Source organism: Suricata suricatta, chromosome 4 (genome assembly GCF_006229205.1).
Source record: "Suricata suricatta isolate VVHF042 chromosome 4, meerkat_22Aug2017_6uvM2_HiC, whole genome shotgun sequence".
NCBI lineage: Eukaryota > Metazoa > Chordata > Mammalia > Carnivora > Herpestidae > Suricata > Suricata suricatta.
The window spans coordinates 59,034,417-59,055,668 of NC_043703.1; the positions used below are offsets into that span (position 1 = coordinate 59,034,417).

General features: G+C 38.2%; 1 protein-coding gene across 1 annotated transcript in view; it reads left to right on the forward strand.

The window, feature by feature from the left end:
• The first annotated feature begins 824 nt into the window (after positions 1-824).
• Positions 825-21,252, forward strand: part of RNASEH2B (ribonuclease H2 subunit B) — a 48,382-nt gene continuing 27,954 nt past the window's right edge. The window contains exons 1-5 of the mRNA XM_029938465.1: positions 825-836; positions 1,207-1,279; positions 15,829-15,900; positions 17,748-17,855; positions 20,632-20,654. Of these exons, the coding sequence (XP_029794325.1) occupies positions 825-836; positions 1,207-1,279; positions 15,829-15,900; positions 17,748-17,855; positions 20,632-20,654 (288 nt within the window). The remainder of the gene's footprint in view (positions 837-1,206; positions 1,280-15,828; positions 15,901-17,747; positions 17,856-20,631; positions 20,655-21,252) is intronic.

Sequence of the window (21,252 nt, forward strand, 5' to 3'; positions counted from 1 at the left end):
GAACTCAATGTTCTTCCTTTTTTTCTCATTTTTCTATTTTTACCTTTATTTCACTAATCTTTCTACTTATACGATGAATTTATTTTTAAAAAATTTTTGTTTAATGTTTATTGATTTTTGAGAGAGAGAGAGAGGGAGAGAGACAGCGTGATCCATGAAGGGGCAGAGAGAGAGAGAGAGACAGAGACAGAGACAGAGAGACAGAGAGACAGAATCAGAAGCAGGCTCTAGGTTCCGAGCTGTCAGCACAGAACCTGATGCAGGGTTCAAACTCACGAACTGAGAGATCATGAACTGAGCTGAAGTCGACGCTTAACCAACTGAGCCACCCAGGCACCCCTGAATTTATTTCTATTGTAACAAATATTCCAAATAAGTTTTGCTTTGGGGCGCCTGGGTGGCTCAGTTAAGTGCCTGACTCCTGATTTTGGCTCAGGTCACGATCTCATAGTTTATCCCTGCATCAGGCTCTGTGCTGTCCATGTGGAGCCTCTCTCTGCCTCTTCCCTGCTCATTCTCTCTCCCTTTCTCTCTCAAAAACAATAAAAAAAAAAAAGTATTGCTTCACAGCATAGACTTCATATTTTGAATGGATTATCTTTGAGAGTGGGTGAAGACTGAAAATTCAGATAGATGCAAAAGAGGTGAACATACATTCATAGAACCGTAATGGCCACAATGGCAAACAGGAATTCTTTGAAAGCCATTTGAGGTTGAAGTTTTTAGGACAACCATGGCCTCCTGCAAACATCCGTTGGTGTGCTTACCATAAATAGGATGCCGGTGTGAGTAGACCATGAGTCTGCCTTAGTATAGAAACTACCATGCGTCTAATGGTGAGGCAATTCATCCTAATTGTGTTAGAAAACCTGGCTCACACTTCTGTAGGGGTTTCCTAGCTTGTTCATAGATTCCTCGGAAGGGTCGGCTTGTGCTGGGGTGGAGGCTGGGTGGAGCGTGTACAAACATTGGAACTAGGGTGTTGCAGCACTTAGAGGTCCGGGGCTTCTGTCTCCCGAGAGTTTACTTCCTCTGCTCAAACCAACTTCCTCCAATTGGTAGAAAACAGGCTGCGCACTGCACCCACACCTCAAATCCCCCGGTGCCTACTGGGAGAAGCTGTCACTTTTCTCTTGTTCTCTTACTGCCTTTGGACTGGCCCCACTGTGATCACATGCAACCTCGGCCTCACCCCGTGAGCTGTAGCCTTGGGAGGACAGCCTCTACCACAGCACCAGGTTGGAGACAGGGAGCACAGAGGGGTCCAGAAGAAGGAAAGGTGAGGCTAGGCAGCGCAAGAGCTAGCTGCTGCCCTCACTCTCCTGTGTGCCTAAGCTCTGGCCAGAAGCCTGTGCCACTGGGGGGCTGGGTGGTCCCAGCCAAGCAGTGTCAGTTTCCCAGTTATTGGGGGTCTCTTTGGCTGGATGGCGGATAGGTGGGGCAGAGGTTTGTCGTATGAAGAAGTAGACTTGGGCTGTAACTTACACTCTCCTTCATTTACTCAAAGTTTATGTAATTTTTAGGAAGCCCATCTTCTAGGGCCTGTATTTTCTATCTAGCTCCTATACCTTTGCAGTACACTTTGATGTATGCTAATGTATTTGACCTTGGGAAGTAGTCAAGGCAAGCGTTATTATCACCATTTTACAGGACTTGGAGAAGTCAGATAATCTGTCCCAACACTCAACAGGAATTAAATGGCAGACACTACAGGCTCTCCCCAGGTGTCTAGGACCCCTGCTACATGCCAGAGGCCACTCTGCTGACTGAATGGTGGCATCTCACCAGCGTGGGAGAGGTGGGAGGATCAGAAAGGGCTGGGGTTCCTTCTGTTGTCAGTTTGATGACCAGGGACCAGGCACACCTCCTGTCTTGGTATCAGCCCTGGTTATTATTGGACGTCCCAGTCTGGCCTGTCTTTTCTGTATCTCCAAAATATTCCTACTTCCCAGATATGTCAAGAGCTTAGCTCCATCTCTAAGCGTTGTTGGTCTTTGTGACTCTGAATTGCCTGAAAACCTGAAGTTTTTCATCAGTTTCTTCTTCAGCACACAGGCCAGTCCTAGAAACATGGCTGTTGATAGGGGCAACCCTGAGAAACTGGAAAGTTTACCTTCTATGGCCTTGGTGAAGGCCAGCTTTTGTTTTTTACTTTTTCTTCAAAGCTTCAGAATTAAAAAGATATTCTTAGAGGAACCCATTACTTGAAAATTATTTTTCCTGGTGTGAGCCTCTGTCTAGCTTTTTTGGTTTGCCTCCTGTAGTATTGAAGGAAACAGAGAGCTTCAAAGCCAGGAAAAGGACCCAGATCTCTTTGATGGCAGTGGTGACCATCTTGGGAAGGGAAGACCTATAGTTATTGCTGAAATTAGCATTTCTGGAAGTGGCAAGTAACTTAAGCATTAAGCTGATTTGTCTTGTACGCATTGCAAGTGTCCTAGCCACATGTTCCCAAGGAGCTGTCCCTGACGATCAAACCAGAGGGAACCAAGGGGGTTGAATATGCTCCAATGGCTGATGACTGGAGAAAATGAACTGGAACCTATTTAGGACGAGGTATTGCATGAGCCTGAGAGTGACACTCTCATCCCCCCCACCCCCCGCCATTAGATCTTCTTAAGAAAACCGAATAGCCTTGATACAGTATCTAAAAATAAAGTAAATGGTGCTTTTGATGTCTGTTCTTCCTTCTCTGTGTAACAGTGGGTGTCTGTTTCTCAGAGATTATCTGCTGTGTGCCAAAATCAGACAGGGTCATGCACAAATGTTCATTGCTTCCAAGTCATAAGAACAATTGGCAAAAAGGTGTCTCTTTCTCCTGTCTCACGTCTTTGAACTTTAAATGATATGAAGAAACTTGTCTTTACCAAGAGAGGGATAAGAAAGAGCTGCCAGGTTTAAAAACTGGCTGATAAGTAACTTCATATCAATTGTACAACCCATACCATGTAGTCTGAAGATGAAAAATAATGTTCCATTTTGGCTTCTACAAGACTTCCTGACTAACTTTTCAGTATTACATAATGGTTAAGTTGCATGCTGTGTACATGCATGTTTTCTGTGAAACATACATGGGGGTGTATGTAACTATGTATAGAATATTACATTCTTGAAGAGGCAGAGCAGTTTCCTTTTCTTGCCTTTGGTCAAACTTGACTTTATCTGTTTTTACTCACTTGATGTTTCTTGTTTCCCATAACAGATTTCTCTCATCCTTTGCTTATGTATTTTTTGATCCAGCCTTTTTGTCTCTCACACTTTCCCCAGCGCCTTCCCTCCTCTTTTCCTTCTGCTGCCCCCCCTGGAAGTGTGGGATGCTGGCTGGATTGGAGTGGGGGCAGCTGATTAGATGACCCTCTGGTCTTCAAGGCTGAACAGGACACAGCAAGAGAAGACAAATGGGTCTACGACATCTTCATTGTAAGAGAACAGCTGTACAAAATAGTTATTGTGCCTCACAGCTGTAGTGTGTGTTTTCTGAGTTAATACGGGTGAAATATGAGATTAAGAGTTTCTTTAAAGTGTCAACGTTTAAACTTTTAGTTGCCTGAGTTTAAATCTTGGCTCGATACATAGCTAAATAGTTCTGTGACCTTGAACAGGTTTCTTAACTTTGGGCAAGTTTTTCACCCAAAAGAGTGGGAATCAAAATAGCACCTACCTCATAGAAATATCACAACATTGTGTAACTTATATCAAGGACGTTGCCTCCTTTGTAGTAAGTGCCCAATACATAGTAGCCAGTATTTGCTGTTTTACATTCATCAGACACAGCTGTCTCTTTATCACTGGTATGTTTTCTTTAAAGTTCAAATGTCAGGAAAGTAGTAATCAGCCTTGCCTTTCGGTTGAGGTATTTAGATCAGGATGGTAAACAGATGGAAGATTTGCTGCTAGCGCTAATGGTGACCAGTGGGACATAAAATTGGATCTTTATAGAAAACACAAGGACCGTAAGAAAATTGCCATGTGATTGCTTAGACATAAGAAACTAGCAGGGCTTGAGACAATTGGAAGTTTATAATATGACTGAGTCCAAAAAGGCCCAAAAGACCAACTCCCTGCTTCTGATTTGTCTGAATTTTTTAATTTTTCTGAAAACACTCTTCACCTGCATGGCATAAGTCATCTCTTATGTAAGACAAAACAGTCAAAAAAAAAAAAAAAAAGAAGAAGAATGTAAAGCTTACTCTTTAAAAAATGTAGTTTGAATCTTATTTTATTCAGAATAGCTTTAGAAGGTGTTTCATATGAGTCAATTTTCTAGCTAAATGAAGTTCAACTTGTTAAGTATCAAAACTTGTTTCACTATTTCTTACTGAGCTTTTTCTAAAGTCAACCAACACATTCATGTAACATTTCCTGAGTATATATAGTCCATGTTCCAAAAGCTGCTGGGTACTTTACTATATATTGTATTATCTTAATTTTTGCACAAAAAAATGAATATTGTGTTTGGCTTAAAATTGTTTTTTAACATTTATTATTGAGAGACAGAAAGAAACAGAGCACGGACATAGGTAGAGCAGAGAGAGGGGGAGACACAGAATCCAAAGCAGGCTCCAGGCTCTGAGCTGTCAGCACAGAGCACAATGCAGAGTTCAAACTCACAAACCATGAGATCATGACCTGAGCTGAAGTTGGACGGTCAACTGACTGAGCCACCCAGGCGCCCCATGTGTTCTGGCTTTTAAAAAAGGATATCCGAAAAAATAAAAAAAATAAAAAAGGATATCCTGGTCCTAATTTAATCTCTTCATAAAAAGCTAATTGATAGGCCCTTAGGTAATTCTGTATTTAGAATTTTTGATTTTTATATTTTGATCTTATTATTCCTTACATATTCTTAATGTTTCCATGTCATTGAAAGAAAGAGAAGTGATTTTTAATCATTTACTACATGTTCTAGGCACTTTGACATAAATTTTAGCTTAAAACAAACCTATAAAATTATTATTATGCCCATTTTATAAATGAAACAACTGAGGCACACAGAAGCTGAGTATTGTGCCCTAGTTCATACCGCTGAGCAAGAAGAGGAACTGAAAGTGGGTTCTGCAGACCTCTCTGTCTCTGAATGTTGTGCTCTTTCTATGCTGATATCAAAGAAAGAGGCGTTAGTCACAACTAGGTTAATAGAGGAGAACGCTTCTCCACCCTCCCACTCTCATTTTCCTTATTCTTTCCTCTTATTCTCAGAGCAGATTTTTTCCTTCCTTAATTAATTTAGCTACCCTTCAGCTGTGGGAGATGCAGGTCAAAGTTAGAAGGAAGACTGAGCTTTTAAGCTTGTGGGTGAGGAAATTGTCCATGGGATGACCCAGGGTTTTCCAGATTTAAATGAAAATTCTAAAAAACTCTAACCTTTATAGAGCCTTTAATTTATAGTCACAAGTAATTTTGTGTGCCTAAGGCCAGGTATAGACTAAAGAATTTATCAGAAGTCTTATGGCAATATGAGTTCTTTACTCATGCTAAGCCTTCAAAATCTGGTGGGGGTAAATCCACGCCTCCATAAAAGCAATGAAAACATTGGCAAACATGGCCAAAGTCAACTTTTTCAAAACTCTTGAAATTATCCGAAGTCTTCCAACAATCTGAGAAGTGTTTATTCAAGAAAAACTGCTGAATCTCATTAAGCAGGGTTTGTGGCATTGTAACTTGAACTGCTCACATCTCCCTCTCTTCAGGTCTACAGGAACCTTGAAAACCAACAGTCTTGCAAACATGGTACTTGTAAAAACCAGCAGCATTGCAACCCCTGGATGGGACAGGCCTTGTTGGAGCTTCTCAAAATATTCCACTCCCAGAGCATTGTCCCTATTTGACCTGTCTTGCCGTTCCCTGGAAAAGCTTGATTGGAGCTCAGACCTTGCTCTGCAGGAAATACCCTGTCCCCAGGGCCTTTGTCAGAAACAATCAGTGGCAGGAGTTTAACATACCAGCTTGTGAGGGGGGCAATAGCAGTTGGGCAGATAAGAACCTGGCCAAAAACTTAAAAGGAAGATATGAGGATAAGAAATCCATAAGGGACTTTGAAAAGCTCTAACATACTTTTATGAAATTAAAAGGCCAAGTACATATTCTGGATTGGGTCATGCCCAGGAAAGACCTGAGAGGGCCCCGATCTCTCACATTTAGGTTAGCAGTAAATAAAAGATAAGGCAGAAGTTTAAATTGGTTGAATGTTGAAGGAATGTCCCAGAACACATACAGAACTCCTCAGCAAATGTTAGGAGGCTTATTTGTTCAGAACATGTACGGACATCTCTGACTAATCATTAGCTAACCACTAAACTAACTGAGACATCAGTGGTTACAAGGGAAACTTTATAGGATTAGGCCAGGAAGGTTACTAAACAAATAGCAACAACTACAATGATGACAAAAAGCAGCAATGACAGTGAATCTCAGGGAGTTGGAGTAGGGGATTCTGATTTCCAGAATTGTGACATTATTATATTGTCTAAAATGTCTAGGTTCTTTTTTTGTTTTTTGTTTTGTTTTGTTTTGTCTTTTGTTTTAAGGGTATGGAACACCTGAAGACACAGGAAAGTAGGTTTATACACAGGAGAAAATAAAAGTAGTCAGTAGAAACTGTCCCTGAGGAGGCCCAGTTGTTGGACTTATTCTGTGAAGATTTTAAGTGGCTATTATAAATACATTCAAAGAACTAAAACAAACTAGTCTAAAAAATTAAAAGAATGTATTATAATGAACTCTCACAAAATAGGGTACATCAATAAAGAGAGATAGATATTGTAAAAGAATATATAAATTCTGGAGTGGAAAAGTATAATAACTGAAATGAAAAATTCACTAGCAGGTTCAATAGCAGATTTGAGCTGGCAGAGAAAAGAATCAGCAAAACTTGGAGATACATCAATTAAGATTATCTAACCTGAGGAACAGAATGACAAAAAGATTAAGAAAACTGAACATAGTCTCAGAGGCCTATAGCATACCACCAAGCATAGCTGACATATGTATAGTGGGAATCCCAGAAAGAAAAGAGAGAAAGAGGCAAAAAGAATATTTGAAGAATGGTCAGACCCAATTTCATGAAAAACATTACATAGCCAAGAATGTCAACAAACTCCAAGTAGGATAAACAGAAAGAGATTCATGCCTATACACAGCACAGTCAAACTGTCAAATGACAAAGAAAGAATCTTGAAAGCACCAAGAGAAAGTGATTTATCAAGTATAGAGATCCTCAGTAAGATGAACAGCGGACTTCTTGTTAGAAATCAAAGAGCCCAGAAGTTAGTTGGATGGCATATTCAAGGTGCTAAGAGCAAAAGTTACTCAACCAAGAATTCTGTATCTTGCAAAACTATCCTTCACAACTGAGGGAGAAACTAAGGGATTCTCAGATACAGAAGAACTGAGAGAATTCATCACTAGTAAACTTGACCCTCAAAAACCATGAAGGGAATTCTTCAGATTGAAAGGAAATGAGACAAGGTGTTAACTTGAATCCACACAAAGAATGCAGAGCACTGGTAAAGATAAATATAGACAACTACAAAAGACAGTACAAATCTACTTTGCTTGTAACTCTTTTCTATCTGATTTAAAATATAACGCCATAAGGTGAAAAATATAAAATGGTTGATGGGTTCATAATATATGAAGATATAATTTGTGCATGTATATGTATATATGTACACACAGGTATAGGTATATGGCACATAATAATAACATGAAGGAAGGAGGAGGAAAAGGAATATATTACAGGAAAGTTTATAGATACTGTTAAAATTTTCAAGTTAATATTCATTTGAACTACATTGTTGTAAGTTAAGTTGCTAATTATAATTCTCAAGACAACAACTGAGAAAATAACTCCCCCCAAAATAGTAAAAGAAATGACAAGGGAATTAAAACAATGCCCTAGAAAATATCTACTAAACACAAAAGAAGGCAGTAATAGAGGAATACAGGATCAAAAACATAAAACATTTAGAAAATAAAGTTCAATGGCAGATATAAATCCTACCATATCTGTAATTACATTAAAGGTAAATGCATTAAACATTTCTATTAAAAGACAGAGATTGGCACAAGTGAGGGGGCTGATCCAACTATATATTATCTCCAAGATACACACTTTAAAGTAAAAGACACAAATAGGTTGAAAATAAACAGATGGGAAAGGATATACCATGCAAACATTAACCAAAGGAGGGTTGGAATGGCTCTACTAATATCATATAAAATAGGCTTTAAGACAGAAATTGTTGCTAGACACAAGAAAGGATATTTTATAATGATAATAAGGTTAGTCTATTAAGAAGATATAACAATTATAACATATATACACCCAACAACAGAGCCCCATAATCCATGAACCAAAAACTGATCAAATTGAAGGTAGATATACACAATTGAATAATAATAGTGGCAGATCTAAATAACCCATTTCTAATATGGCTAAAACAACTAGGAGGAAGCTCATCAAGGGACTAGAAGACTTGACCAACACTATAGAACAACTAGACTTAAGAGACATCTATGAGCACTCAGTAATTGTGGAATACATATTATCCTTAAGTGAACATGAAACATTCTCTGGAAAAGACCGTATCACAGGCCATAAAACAAACCTCAGTAAATTTAAAAGTATTGATAGTATACAGAATATGCTCTCCAAAAACACTGAAGTGAAAATAGAAAGCAGTAACAGAAAGAAATTTTGGAAATTCACAAATATGTGGACATTAAACAACACATTCTTAAAATAACCAATGGGTCAAATGAATGAAATGAATGAAAATGATACACTGTTTATCAAAAACATAAGAAATGTAGGTAGTGTTTAGAGCAAAATATGTAGTTGTATATGCCTATATTTAAAAAGGAGAAAGATCTCAAATAACCTAAACTTCCAGTTCAGGAAACTAGAAAAAGGAGAACAAACGAAACCCAAAGCAAATAAAAAGAAGGAAATGAAGATTAGAGCAGAAATAAACAAAGTAGAGAATCTAAAAACAACAGAGAGAAAAATCAGTGAAATCAAAGTTGGTCCATTTGAAGAGATAACAAAATTGCCTAATCTTAGTTAGAATGACCAGAGAGAGAGAGAGAGAGAGAGAGAGAGAGAGAGGATTCAAATGACTAAAATCAGGAATGAAAGAAGGCTATCACTGATGATCTTACAGAAATTAAAAAGGACCATGGGAAACTCTATGAAAAACTGTATGCCCACAAAATAGATAACTTAGATGCAATGCACAAATCCCTAAAATGGCATAAATTACCAAAGCCAACTCAGGAAGAAATGGACAATCTGAATAGACTATAGCAAGTAAATAAATTAAGTTAGTAAGTTAAAGGTTTCCCATAGGAAAAAAGAAAAAAAGCCCAATCCTACATAAATTCCACTCAACATTGAACATATTAATATGAATCCTTTATAAATCTTTCCAAAAAAGAAAAAAAAAAAGGAAAAAGAGAGAACATTTCCCAACTCATTCTATGAGGCCAGTATTATTTTCATACCAAAGCCAGACAAAGGCATTTGAAAGGTACAGCTCAGTATCCCTAGCAAACATAGATGTAAAAGTGCTCAACAACTAGCAAACCAAATCCAGGAGTATGTAAAAAGGATTAAGAACCATGACCAGTGGGATTTATCCTAGGAATGCAACGTTAGTTCAACATACCAAAATCAATCAATATATCACTTTAATAAAATAAAAGCCTCAAGCCACATAACCATCTTGATAGCCACAGAAAAACATTTGAAAAAATATAGCACTGTTTCATGGGGAGAAAAACACAACAGTTAAAAAGTTAGGAATAGGGAACTTTTCCTACTGATAAAGTGTATCTATAAAAAACAGGTAACATGTTAACATTTCATGTGAAATGTTTTTTTACATGTTATAAAAGACCTTAGGTTAAATAAAATAAATCATTGACACTCATTTTACCTATTTTTAATGTGGCTCATAGCCAATTTTAAGTTTTATAAGTGGCTCACATTTGTGGAATGCATTTTATTTCTGTTCTGCACCCAGGGCCTCCAGCTTCTGATAGATGTGGGCCCTGCCCCCCGTCCTGTAGCACTAGCTGACTGAGAGGTCAGGTATGGGGATTGATGAGATGGGTGGAGAGAAAGAAAATGGAGTTAAAGGGGCGTAATGAATGCAGTCTTGCTCTGAGGGCCAGGGTTTTGTTTTGTTCACAGCTGTATCCTCCGTTCCTAGGATAATACCTGAAAATTGGTAATAAGATGAAATAAAGATTGGTAATAAAATAAAAAAGATTGCATAAGAGGGTGGTATTTACTACTAAATGGTTATTTATTCAGCACTTGATGTTTGTTAGATCCTGCTGTGGGTACACAGAATGTAGCAGATGAGAATGCAGTTTGGTGAGGACATAGGTGGCATCTGTTACTGGTCTGACCATGAGATGGGTATACGAGGTGCTAGAGGGGAAGAGGGAGCTAGAGGGTGGTGGTTGGGGTTTGACAAAGTTAGTTTGTTGTTGCCGGTGATTTTTTTTTTATTATTGTACAAGGCAAAATCTTTGCCTAGTAATTTTTTTTCACATTTAGGGAAAATATACTTAATTTGAAGTCTGCACTTTATGTAAAATCACCTGATATTCAAATATTGGCACCTGAATTCAAATATTTTTTAAATGTGCACATTAACCAAAACCCTTTTGTGGCTTGAGTTTGGTCCAGGAGACGAGGGGAGATTTAGCTGGTGAAGTGAATGCATAATTCCTTTGACTTCTTCTACATCAAAGCCAAGAACTTAACCATTGCTAGGCACAGGAGACAAGGCCTTAGACCTCCTCGTCTATGTTGTATCCTCTGTCTTAAGGTCTGAAAATCCATGTATTTCTTCATCTTAGCAGCTGTTACATTTGGAGTCTACATTTGTGTGATTATATGACTCAATATCTGTCTCTTCCATGGAAAGTCCAAAAGCTTCTCATGGGTAGGGGCTGCTTTGGCTTTGCTAATCAATAGTTAATAAATTAATGACTGACGTAGGGTGGAGAGATTAATTTTGAAACCCATTCTGTCGTTAAAGAGGTAAAACGACCTGAGTATACATCTCACTTGGAATTGTTGAAAGATTCCGTCCAACAGCATGTTATTTTATTGGCACAAGTGAGAAAAGACGAGTTTTTTTCCGTACTAAACAGACACGTCAGCATTATCTACACTAATACCTTTCAAAGTACATTTCAGAGAGCCCTGGCATTTGCAGCAGAACACATTAATGTCAGTATTTATTTGTACTCAGTAAATCCAAAGTTCTTACAGTTTGACATTTTAGGCCATACCTAATCCTCGGACTTAGTGCTCTTCCTGAGAAAAATGGAAACACTGCTTCCCTTGTCTAGTTGTTAAAAATATATTTTTTGGACTTTTGGTGTTTGTAAATTTTAATTATTTTAAGCTCTGCAGGAATGGGAAGGCTGGAGGAGACCTGGCAAGAAAAAGTAGAACTGGCATTTTCTATTGAAAAAAAGGAAACAAAAAAATTAACAATGATTCACCAAGTTAACTCTGAAAGATTTACTGTAGTACTGAAATAAAATAAAGGGTGAATTGCTGAAAGAAAGAGGTCGTCTTTTCTGTGCCTTGAGACATAATGGAGATAAGTGAGGCTGGAAAAGTGAGAAACGGCAGGGGCAAGGAGAGAAACCACAACCTGTTTTAGTTTTGTGGAAAAGTTTTTAACAGTGCTAAACTTTATCCTTTACATTTTTATAAGTTGCAGAAAGGAAAGTCTTAAAAGATTCCTAAAATTAAATCGGTATGGTTCCATTTATATCACATTCTCGAAAGCACAGAACTGTAGAGATGGAGAACAGATTAGTGGTTGCCAAGGGTTGAAGATGGGGCAGAGGGTTCTTTTACATTGTGCATCCTGAAGCTCTGTATTTGTGAGCGTAAACATTTAAGATTATTTCCTCTTGGGGCACCTGGGTGGCTCAGTCGGCTAAGCCTCCGGCTTCGGCTTGGGTCAGATCTCACGTTCGTGGGTTTGAGTCCCGTGTCAGGCTCTGTGCTAACAGCTCAGAGCCTGGAACCTGCTTCCGGTTCTGTGTCTCCTTCTCTCTCTGCCCCTCCCCTTCTCATGCTCTGTCTCTCTTTGTAACGAAAATAAACAAAACATTTTAAAAAATTAGAAAAAAAAGATTATTTCCTCTTGATCCTTTTCTCATTATGAAATGACATGACCTGCTTTTAAAAAAATTATTTTTTTAATTCCAGTAGGGTTAACATACATACTTTATTTTCTGGGGTACAATACAATGATTCTACAATTCTATACATTACTCAAGGCTCATCATAGTATATGTACTCTTAACCCCCTTCACCTATCTCACCCGTCCCCCATTCCTACTTCCCTTCTGGTAACCATCAGGTATCTATCGTTCAGAGTCTGGGTTTTTTTTGTTTCTTTTTATCTTTTTCCATTTGTTTTGTTTTTTAAATTCTAAATATGAGTGAAATCATATGGAAAACAGTATGGAGGTTCCTCAAAAAAAGTAAAAATAGAATTACCATATGATCTAGTAATTCCACTACTGGAAATTTACTCAAAGAAATGAAAACACTGATTTGAGAAGATATTTGCATCTGAATGTTTTTCGCAGTCTTACAATAGCAAGATATGGCAGCAGCCCTAGTGTCCATCAGCTGATGGTGGATAAAGAAGAGATGATACATAAATACGATGGAATATTACTCAGCCATAAAAAGGAATGAAATCACCATTTTTGATGGAGCTAGAGGGTATAATGCTAAGTGAAATAAGTCAGACCGGGAGATGTTCTTCTTTATTCCTGGTAATATTCTGTGTCTGTTATTAGCAGAGCCATTTCATCTTTGTTTTAATTAGTGTTGACATGGTAAGGGTGATACATCTTCTTCCTTCACTTTAATCCAGTGTGTTTAAAGTGTGTCTCTTACAGGCAGCATACAGAATTACCTTACTTTTTTAACCATTCTGAAAATTTCTGCCTTTTGAATTGGGGTGCACAGACATCTACTACACCGTGTGTGATGGTTAATAGGGTTAGGTTTGAGTCTGTCATTTTGCTGGTGTTGTTTTTTTTTTTTTTTTTTTTTTATCTCTTCTGCCCTTTGTAACTTCTTTTACTCCCTTTCTGCTTCTTTAAGGTTGAGATGGCATAAAACCTCACAACAGTATGCTTTCATTTCCCCCATCCTGGCCTTCATGCTATTGTTGTCTTATATTTTATTTGAATGTATGTTGTAAACCCCACACTAACTTTTTTGTTTGTTTAGTCAGTGATCTAAAGAGATTTAAGTAATAAAGAGTAATTCCTATTGATTTACCCCTGTAGTCACCATTAACAGCGCTCCTCATTTCATTTAGATTCGTATTTTCGTCTGGTATCATATCCATTTTTCAGTCTTAAGCATTCTTTGTAGTGCGGGTCTGTTAGTGATCTTGCTTTCAGCTCTTGCCTGTCTGAAAAAGTCTATTTAGCACCCTCATTTTTCAAGGGTATTTTCTCTAGGATCATCATTTTTTCTTTCAGTATATTAAAGATGTTTCTGTTGTCTTTTGGCTTGCATTGTTTCCAACAAGAAATTTGCTGTCGTTTTTAGTTTCATTCCTCTGTATATAAAAAATGCCCTCTTTTCCTCTCTCTGCTTTTAAGATTTGTCTCTTTATTACTGGCTTTGAACTATTGATTATGATGTATAGTTTATTCCTCTTTCTGTCCTTTGGGCTTATTGAACCTCATGGATATGTGGGTTTATTGTTTTCATCAGATTTGAAAATATTTAGCCATAATTTCTTCAAGTATTTTTTCTGCTCTCCACATCCTCTCTTTCAGAACTTCAGTGACGTGGATGCTTGAAGTTTTCCCACAGTTCACTGATACTCTATTTATTTTTCATTCTGTTTTCTCTGATGTAATTTCAGTTGCTGTGTCTTCAGTTCATTAACCTTTTCTTCCACCATTAATCCTATCTAGTCTATTTTTTATTTTAATTTGGGTCTTAAAAAAAAAACTGTTTCTATTTATTTGTGCCTGAAGAATACTGCTCTTATGCTCTCGCCTGTTCATTCTAACATCTGTGTCTAATATCAGTACCCCTCTCTCAATAATTGATTTCTTTATTTTTCTCTTTATGGGCCATATTTTTCTGCTTCTTTGAATGCTGGTAATATTCAATTAGATGCCAGACATTGTGAATTTTACCTTTCTGGCTGATGAATATTTTTGTATTCCTATAAGTAATCTTGAGCTTCATTCTGGAGCACAGTGGAGGTACTTAAGAAACAGTTTGATCCTTTTAGGTCTTGCTTTTAAAATGAGTTTGCTGGGACCACAGCAACATTGAGTCTAGGGCTATTCGTTCCCCACTGTTGAGGCAGGACCCTTTTGAGTACTCTGAATGGTCAGGTTTTCCAGGCTGTCCAGAATTCAGAGCCCTGAGTGAGTGTGAGGTACTGTTCCCGCTAATCCATGGGGTGGCTCTGCTCCTAGGCCTCAGGTGGTGTCATCATAGGCAAACACTGACCAGCACTCTGTTGAATACTCAGGCAGTACCTCTGCACATCTCTGGGGCTTGCTTTCTTTGTAGCACTCCCCTTTCCCGGACGCTGCCCTGTGAACTGTAGCCATGATGTCTCTAGAACTCTCGGCACCACGGCTTCAACTCAGGGAGTCTGCCAGGCTCGGCTGGGGCCTCCCATTCTGTGCGTGGACCAGAAACTCTCAAGGCAGCAGGCTGGCGCATTCCCGGGGTACATCGCCCTTGTCCCCCGCGTCTCCGGATCGCCGTCTGCAGGGTTCAGTGCCCAATGCCTTGACAATGATTGTTTCGTATATTTTGTTGTTGTTGTTTTGTTGTTGTTGTTGTTGGCATTGTCTTGGTTGCTCATTGATAAATTAGGTTCCTGTGACTCCATTTAGTTGCAATTGGAAATCTCAAAATTAGGTTGTTTTCTTTGTATATTTAATGTTACTATTATTTTTGGAAGAAAGTAGTATTTTAACCATTGATGAGTAAGCTGATTTCTAATCACACTTGCTATATTTAAGTTTGTGAAGATCCGAAAAGGGGTGAAGGGAGTGTGGGCTACAGAAAATAAAAACACACTGAAATGCTGGTTCTTACCCCAAAGCTCTCCATTGTGCTCTTTGGTAGGCTTTTGCCCTGCGAGATTAGTAGAGCCCCTGTGGTTCCTTTTGGAACTCTAAATGAGTTCTATGAACGTGCATTTAAAATGTCTGGAAAAATGTTATAAATTGTCACAGTCTTTGTGTTTCAGTAAACAATTAAAACTTAGTTAGATATTGTGGAGGAAATATAATGAGAGAACTTACTCCAATAGGTAATAAAATGCATTTTAAAGCTACAATAATCGAAATATTGAAGTAGTCATGCTAATATAGACACAGATTAGTGGACCAAAATAGAATATCCATAGACAGACTTATAAATGTATTTTAAACATTTAGCATAAAGGAATTGTTTCAGTAATGAGTTATTCAGAAAACAGTGTTGGTACAACTGGACAACTTATTAAAAAAAAGTTACATCTCCTCTCTATCATAAATGCAGATATATTTCTGATAGACTAAAGATATAATGTTAAGGTATTGAGAGAAAATATAGTTGATTCACATAGGCTTGAAGAAGAGAAGGTCTTTCTAAGTATGACACAGAAGGTCCACCTATAATGAAGTTAAAGAGTTTACAAAGAAAAATTATATAAATGGAAGGAAGAAAAACCAAGTAAAGTAAATAAGGTGAGCAAGAAAGCAAATGTCTTTAAATTTTACAAACTCATCGTTTCTTTTCAGAACACTTAAAAGATGCTTCAAAGAAGATGAAAAGTGGGCTTATGTTTGTCAAACTGGTTAACCCGTGTTCAGGTAAGCCTTCCTCCTCTCCCCCTCGCAGCGTCTGAAAACTGTAACTTTAATGCTTTTAAACATTGCTGCCCCAAAGTGTATGTACTTATCACCTTGTATGTTTGTTCTTCCTTAGTAGCTTTGAAAGGTAAGAAGATGGCATTTACTGGGGGACCAAAACAAGCTTGACCTAAACATTGTTTTCTTGTTGTAATTTAAATCCGTAGACCATTCGCCCATCAGAAATGCATGCAGGACAAAAAAGCAGCGTGTTTGGTTTCTCTCTGAAAATAGACTAATTTTCTTTAGCTTTCTGAAGCCAGCTCTTCTTAGAGTAGTTATCCAACATTAGCCTCCACTTATATTCATTTTGTGTTGTAAAGTAAAATAAACAATCAGAGTTAAAAAAGAAAGTTTTTACTTGACATGCCAAGATTTTCAGTGGTTTCATTTTTAGCGGTGCTTTCCTTATTTTGTTCTGACCAAAAGGCAGTATATTCACTCCCAGTCAAGCGGTGAGTTTTCTATATTAAAAGCATTGTATAGGAGATACATGTTTTATTGCAACCAATTTTATTTTAACTTCATATTCAGTGCATTCTGTTTTCTAATTTTTAGGCAAAATATTAAAATATACCTTAAATACATTATGTGGGATTATTTTTTCACTAACTTATTTTACAAAGTTTATGTTATAAAGTGTTATTAATTTTGTAAGGTCTTGAGTAGACACCTAATACTTTGCAAATTAAAGCATTGTGCCGGTGGGTACGATACCGAACAGTGAAAGCAAGGGAAAGCCAATGGATAGTGCCTCGTTATTATTGTGGATGGAAAGACATATAAATAGAAACCACAAGTGAGGCAAAAATTCCTGGCTTCCTCCAGTTTTCTTTCTTCAAGATGAAATTGAATTTGAATTGAAAATGGAATTGGTCAGCTCTGTTACCTGGCACTCCTCACTGTATGTCAGACTAAGTTGAGGTGGGCAATTTTTTTCAAGAGAAGTCTTAGGTAGCGGTAAAGGTTGTTAAGAATCTAATGAAGATAAAGGTACAAAACAAAGCGAACCATCTTATAAAATTTTCATTTTGTCTAAATTGTCTGTAAACAACAGAAGAACAAATGTTTGCATTTTCTACATTGGGTGTGGAAAAATAAAGGCTAACATTTGCTGAGCATTTACTATGTGCTGAGTACTGTTTTAGGAACTTAACATGTACTCTGTCTTTCTACTCCTTACAAAAGCCTGTGAGGTAGGTTCAGCGCTGCTTCTATTTTATAGAAAGGGAAACAGAGGCCCAGAAAGGTTTACGTCACTTCCCCAAGCACACACGCCTAGTATTTGGTACACTTGGATTCAGACTCAGGGTCCTTGACAGTGCTGTGATTTGAAAGCATTGAAGGGCCCTTGCCTTTCTCACTTGGAGCTGGCCGTGGGGCGTGTAGGATCTGTCCCTTTCTTGGGTCCACTCTGTGCAGAGCCACACATGCCCACGTGCCAGCTCAGTTCATCTGGTTGAACCATTAGGCTTGGGTAGTTTAATAATGGGCTTCCCCTCGTGATCTAATGGAGGGTTCAGTGAGAGGCTTTGTAGCGGTTAAGATGAATGATTTGTACTTTTTTATTTATTGGTTTAAGTTCAGTGAGGATTATAGAGCTGGAAAACAAGCATCTGTATATAATAGCTGTAAGCTTTCCTTGGAGTCAGTTTGTGTAGAATATCTCTACATATGTTTATGTTCATATTAGGAACATTCCTCAGAACTATTAGACAGCCTTTTGATTGTGTGTGTGTGTGTGTGTGTGTGTGTGTGTGTGTGTGTGTGTGAAAACTTACAAATAAAAAACAGATTTGTCTTAACAGGGGAAGGAACCATTTACTTGTTCAATATGTGTCTACAGCAGCTGTTTGAAATAAAAGTTTTCAAGGAAAAACACCATTCTTGGTTTATAAATCAGTCAGTTCAATCAGGTAAGTGACTAGTGTATACATTTCCATTAACTAAACACATACTCTAACTTTTCCAACCTTCATGCATGTGTGGTAGGGTACAGGCCTGTCTGCCCAGTTTGGAGTCTGGGCCATGCCTTAGCCTTACTTGGCATTAGAGCAGGGTTTAATCAAGGGGAAAGGAAAGATAATTTGAGCAAGTTTAAATCAATACCTGTGTATCTTAGATAGTAGGGAAATTTGAACTAATACCTTTGCTTTGTCTCCTAAAACATTGACATGTCCCATGTCCTTAGTCAGAAATTAGATGGTCTTCCTACCACTGAGTGCACATTGTGTGGACTGGGAACTCTTTGCTCTTAGATGCTTTTGAGGATTTTCAAGTTTTAACCTTATTTCATTGCAAATGGATACCAATATTGCTTCTAAAATAAGATACAATATAACAGATTTTTTAATCCTTTGTCTTATAAATTACTACTGCCCCCATCCCAACACACCCCCAACACACACATATATCCAACACCAAAGAACGTTCTGTTTCTTTTACTGTTATTCTAATTTGGGGGTATTATTATTGACTCCGAAGGAAAAAGGAAACTGCATGTTGTTCTGATGGTTCTGGAAGTTGGGGCATTCTCTGCCTCTTTTCTCATTGTTTCCAGAGAGTGCTTTCTATTTCTTTCTAAGCCCTCTGCTTTCTGTGACTGTGTATGTCTCTACTAAGTGCCAAGGCAGAAAAGCTGCTTTGTCTTTCTTCTTCTCAGACATTCCAGAACAAGGGTTTATTGCTGGTGATAAATTTCATATACTTGCGTCCATGAGAATATTGGAAATGGCTTTCAGTTGCCAAAATGCAATGGCAGTCTGTGTATAGTCTGGCAGGTGCAAAGTCTGTATTCCCTTTTATTGTGGCTGCTATGCATATTCATTTGGCAATATATGTGAGTTCCGACTTCCAACGTAATACACTTGGAGTTATGTTTAGCTCGACACACACAGTAATATCCAGATGAAATTGGGAAATATTGGGAAGCAGTGATTGGTCATCTCTCTCTCTGAGCGGGTTCCTGCTTTTTTTTTTTATCAACCTTATTTATTTGAGTGGTTTTAGGTTCACAGCAAAGATGCCTGCTTTTTTCATCATTGTCTTCTTTTTAAACTTAGTCTTAAAGAAAGAGCTGTTTTTAAGAAAAACCACCAGGATATTAGAAAACTGTTCCTCAAGGATGCCTCCTATAAAATGAGCTTAGAGCCTTTTTTATAAGTTTCTCTTCTACTTTTTTTTCTAAGTTTATACCCAAGTGAGTTAGCATATAGTGCAACAGTAGTTTCAGGAGTAGATTTCTTAATGCCCCTCACCAATTTAGCCCATCCCCCCTCCCACAACCCCTCCAGTAACCCTCTGTTTGTTTTCCATGTTTAGGAGTCTCTTATGTTTTGTCCCCCTCCCTGTTTCTATATTATTTTTGCTTCCCTTTCCTTATGTCCATCTGTTTTGTATCTTAAAGTCCTCATATGAGTGAAGTCATATGATACTTGTTTCTCTGACTGACTGATTTCTCTTAGCATAATACCCTCTAGTTCCATCCACGTGGCTGCAAATGGCAAGATTTCCTTCTTTTTGACTGCCAAGTTTCTCTTCTGTTTATAACAAAATAATCAACTAATATATGAAATTACTTTCTTAATTTTTCTTTTACTTGCTATGAAATAGATTCATATATATAACTTAGGGTTAGGATTTCTTGGCTATATAGATAGGTTGCTCTGCGAGGGAATAAAAGTAAGTACACGTGTTTCTGAAACCAAAATAAGGATGGGGATAAAAGAATTGTTTATTGTTCCATTTGATGAAATACCTCTTCTGGCTCACTCCCGTGGGAGAGAAAGTCTGGCATGCTTGGAGGGAGCTGTGGCAGAGGAAAGAAAAGTGGAGAATAGCTAGGCTAGTTTGTTTGATTCGCCTTTTTTCCTGTCAGCTTGGATAGTACCATTCATCTTGCTGCAGAGTTTCCTGTTTCTTATGCTCAGTCTTGTTAGATCCCTTTCCTCTTGCCTTTTCTTCAGGAGTAGGAGGATAGGGGGCCATGGATAGCTTAGGATCTGGGCTGGGGAACCACCTTCTGAGCTTTGAATCACTGGCAATTCTAAGCTGTGAACCCACAGACCATAGAGGGAGCTGTGTGTGGAGAGACTACTATTGTTGGCCCATGACTTCATCCTCAAAAGCATAGGAAGTTACATTTCCCTGCAGCTTTATACATAGACATATGCAAATGTCGTAATGTTTGCCTGATTCACATTCTGTCCGTATTTCCCCCAATTCTTGCCTTTTATTTTTATTTTTATTTATTTATTTACTTTAATGTTTTTTATTTAGTTTTGAGAGACAGAGAGAGACAGTGTGAGCAGGGGTGGGTCAGAGAGAGAGGGGGATACAGAATCCGAAGCAGGCTCCAGGCTCTGAGCTGTCAGCACAGAGCCTGATGTGGGGCTCGAACCCACGAACCATGAGATCATGACCTGAGCCAAAGTCAGACGCTTAACTGACTGAGCCAGCCAGGCGCCCCCAATTCTTGCCTTTTTTGAGGGTGGTGGGAAGACCTCTGATAAAAGTGACTTCTAAATCCTCCATTGTGTATTTATATATACACACGCCCTGTCTTCCTTGTTCATTCATCCTTCGGTGGACCCTTGGGTTGTTTCCATACCATGACTATTGTAAATAATGCTGCAGTAAACATCAGAGTACAGGTATCTTTTCAAATTAGTGTTTTCATTTTCCTCTTTCTAGCCATGGAATTCCTGGATTATGTGGTACTTCTATTTTTACTTTTTTGGGGAGTCTCCATACCATTTTCCACAGTGGCTGCACCAATCTGCACTCCTGCCAGCAGTGCACAATGGCTCCTTTTTCTCTACATCCTTGTCAACACTTGTTAGTTCTTGTATTTTTGATTCTAGCCGTTCTGACAGGTGTGAGGTGGTATCTCAGTGTGGTTTTGATTTGCATTTCCCTGATGATGAGTGATGTTGAGCATCTTTTCATGTGTCTGTTGGCCATCTGGATGTCTTCTCTGGAAAATTGTCTGTTCAGGTCTTTGCCCATTTTTAAATCAAATTGTTTCTTTTTTCTGGTGTTGAGTTGTGTAAGTCCTTTATGTGTTTTGGATATTAACCCTTAATTGGATACATCATTTGCAAATATCTTTTTCCATTCGGAAGTTTCCTTGTTGCTTGGTTGATGGTTTCCTTCACCGTGCAAATTTTTTAATTTTGGTGCAGTCCCAATTGTTTATTTTTGCTTCTGTTCCCCTTGGCTGAGAAGATATATTTATATGCAATGGAATATTTTTTAACTTTATTTGGGGAGAGAGAGTACAAGCAAGGGAGGGACAGAGAGAGAGAGAGAGAG